Source organism: Trachymyrmex septentrionalis, unplaced genomic scaffold (genome assembly GCF_001594115.1).
Source record: "Trachymyrmex septentrionalis isolate Tsep2-gDNA-1 unplaced genomic scaffold, Tsep1.0 scaffold196, whole genome shotgun sequence".
Taxonomy (NCBI): Eukaryota; Metazoa; Arthropoda; class Insecta; order Hymenoptera; family Formicidae; genus Trachymyrmex; species Trachymyrmex septentrionalis.
Window position 1 is genome coordinate 1,226,212 of NW_017305135.1, and position 3,041 is coordinate 1,229,252.

A 3,041-nucleotide genomic window follows, 5' to 3' on the forward strand; every position below is an offset into this window, starting at 1 on the left:
CTCTCTTCCTCACCTCCCCTCCCATCTCTCCCCCCTTTCTCTTTTTCTCTGTTTAACTTAAATGTGTATGTGTAATATATTTATCTTATGTAATTCTTTATTTATTATTTTAATGTTTCAGGAGTACCGTTTACTTCATCATCGACACCTACAGCAAGATGCTTTCGAAGTTTTTACGATTGGTTTTCCAGTGTCATTGAAATTGTTCCTTTAGCATTGCTGACATCTGGTATATTAAGCGCATATCAGATTGATGAAAAAATTCGTACGTTGTTATTGTTTCTTGGTACAATACCAGTATTTTTTCCACTAGCGATAAAACAGAAGGAAAGTCAAATCAGGAAACTGCGTTTCTTGACGAATATTACTATCGTGTTGCAGATTTTGGCGATAATGATACTCGGCTTAAAAAATGGCAATTACAATGTCATTAGTTTAGTCGCTTCCTATACTTTTGAACGTTTCTTTGTGGAAGAATTTTGTTATCGATACAGTATTCCGTATACCGATCTGATGCAGTATTGTATATGCTTTGTGGAAGTTTTTACGGTATCAACGCTGAAGGAATTATAAAAAAAGAGACTTTAATTTACCTATTTGCCTGTCATCTATTTCAGGCAACTGTTATTCAAAATTTAAGACTCTTGATTAGTTGTTGCGGCCACATTGTCTTAAACGTGAAGTGAAAATATACAATTTATTTTCACTTTATATGTCTTTTACTGACGACTATTTACTGATTATCAAAGAGAAATAAAGGTAACTCTGATCCATTTTTACAAATATTTTAAAGTTATCACATTATTTTGTTTTATCTAAATTCTCTTTACAAATGATATGCAAAAAATTTGACATGTCATTTCTCGCTTATGACGTCACATTTCAATATGACCGCGGCACCGGAATCAGAAGGCTTAACAAATTATACTTGATTATATTTGATACAAAGACTGTCAATTTTTAATATAATATAAAAAATCTACCTTTTGTTATATTAATCTTGCAACAATTGTTCGATAATAGCTGACACTGTAATATATATATAACATTGAGTTTGCTATCAACTTGTAAATTAACAATGTTTAGGGGAGAGTGGCGTAAATCCGACCGTGTTCCAAATAGGACTTTTTTAATTTAAATGAATACGCATGAATTATTAAACAGATTTGCATACTTTTTATAATATAAAGTCCTTATATAAGACACCGAACATGTGACAGCAGTTTGACAATTCTCTGTCATAACATTCATAGAATAGACGCAAATATGTGTTTTCAGCCATCGTGCGAAAATTTTTTTAAAAAAGAAAATTCTTATATATATCATTACGTAAAAGGTGTTAAAAATTTGAAAGGTAATTGATTTAAGATAATAAATTAAAGAGTGCAATTCAAAACATCAAGTATTTTGTGATCACTTTTACAGTTTATTGTAAAATTTGTTACAAAGTTTGAAAGGACCTGTATCCAAATCGGATAGTAGATAACTTATAGGGCTGGTTGTAGTACTGGTAATCGGCCGATCAGATCTAGTCCAAGGAATTAAATCAGTAAATAAAACTAAATATATAACGCTCACTTATAATACTAAGATATATGAGTAATAGCTAGAGTACAGTTGCTAAAAGATAATATTTCAAATAACATCAAATAAAATATACGTTTCGACCAGAACATTCTTAAATTTTTAAATCAGTAAAATATTATGAGTCAATCAGATTCAGATTAATTGAATTTTATTGATTTCAATTCTAATAAAAAATATAAACTGTCAATAATGTTTTTTCTGAATAAAATTATTATTTTTGACTGTCAAATTGCTTTTTTTTTTACTGAGTATTAAAAATACATTAAAATATTTTAAAATTCTATTTAAAAGTCCATAAAAATAGGAATGTTCGATTTAGAACCATTGGAAAAAAGCGTTTTTACATTTTCTGTTATAATTCAATACAGGTGGGAGATCAAAAAATTGTCTCAAGCAAAAATGGGAGGAATTAAATCTTTCCAACATTCGATTTTACGATCGGACTTTATTTACGCCTCATAGAAAGCAAAAACTGCAAATAGATCCGATTTACTTACCCCACTCTCCTATACTAAATTTTCATATATTATATATTTTACATGTGTCAGGAGGTACTGCCAATTTTCAAGACAAGATAATTATTATACTCTTTAATACTCTTTTATAGAGGGATTACCTTAAATAATCTAGCTGAATAATTCGAAAATATCTAGACAGCAACGTGTCTATCTTGTTGCTGGCATGTTGCTTGCTAGGTATGCATTGCTAAGTATAGGTCTGTTTTCTGTGGCTGAACTATTATATATATAGTGTATACTTTTGGAATTTAAAGTGAGATAGATATACGTTCAAAGCGAGAAAGAGAGTTCTATTGTAGAACAGCCTAGTGCAGAAAACAGATTATGTATTGCTACCAGAATTGCAGCAACTGAGTCCTCATTTGTTGGCAACTTGATGTCGTCACGATATGATAATATTGAGTAGCAACTTGCCAGCAATTTACCGACAACTTTAAAATCGTCATCAACAAAATTCGTGCTGTTGTCATCATGTAGCCATAATAATATGCAGCATCGTACAATGCTGTCATATTGTCGACAACGCGAGATAACATTGATGCAGCTATCTTGCTATCAAACTGCTGGCAATATATATATATGTATATACATACATTGTTGTTTGCATGTTGCTACAATGTCGATATATTTGAAATCGTGATGTATATTGAAAACAAATCTACGGCAAGTTGCCAGCATCATAAACAATCACAGATTTGTGCGATTTTGTTGAGACACGCTTTGCTATCTGGAAAGCCCTACAGGCTTATTTAGGCAGAAGTTGTATGTGTGGAACGATAAAAATCACTTTTTAAAATTTATTTTCCAAAATGTATTGCGAAGTGAAAAATTATGCAATTTGCGATATGCAATTACATGTCTTGTTAAAAAACAATTATGTTTTTCGTTTATACATTAATTGATTCATCTCATTTTGTACAGAAAAATATTAAAGTA

At 30.4% G+C, this 3,041-nt stretch overlaps 1 protein-coding gene across 1 annotated transcript in view; it reads left to right on the plus strand.

Annotated features, from left to right (window-relative positions):
• Positions 1–1,667, plus strand: part of LOC108747258 — a 4,063-nt gene extending 2,396 nt beyond the window's left edge. The window contains exon 3 of the mRNA XM_018484638.1: positions 122–1,667. Within this exon, the coding sequence (XP_018340140.1) occupies positions 122–573 (452 nt within the window). The 3' untranslated portion in view covers positions 574–1,667. The remainder of the gene's footprint in view (positions 1–121) is intronic.
• The last annotated feature ends 1,374 nt before the right edge of the window (positions 1,668–3,041 follow it).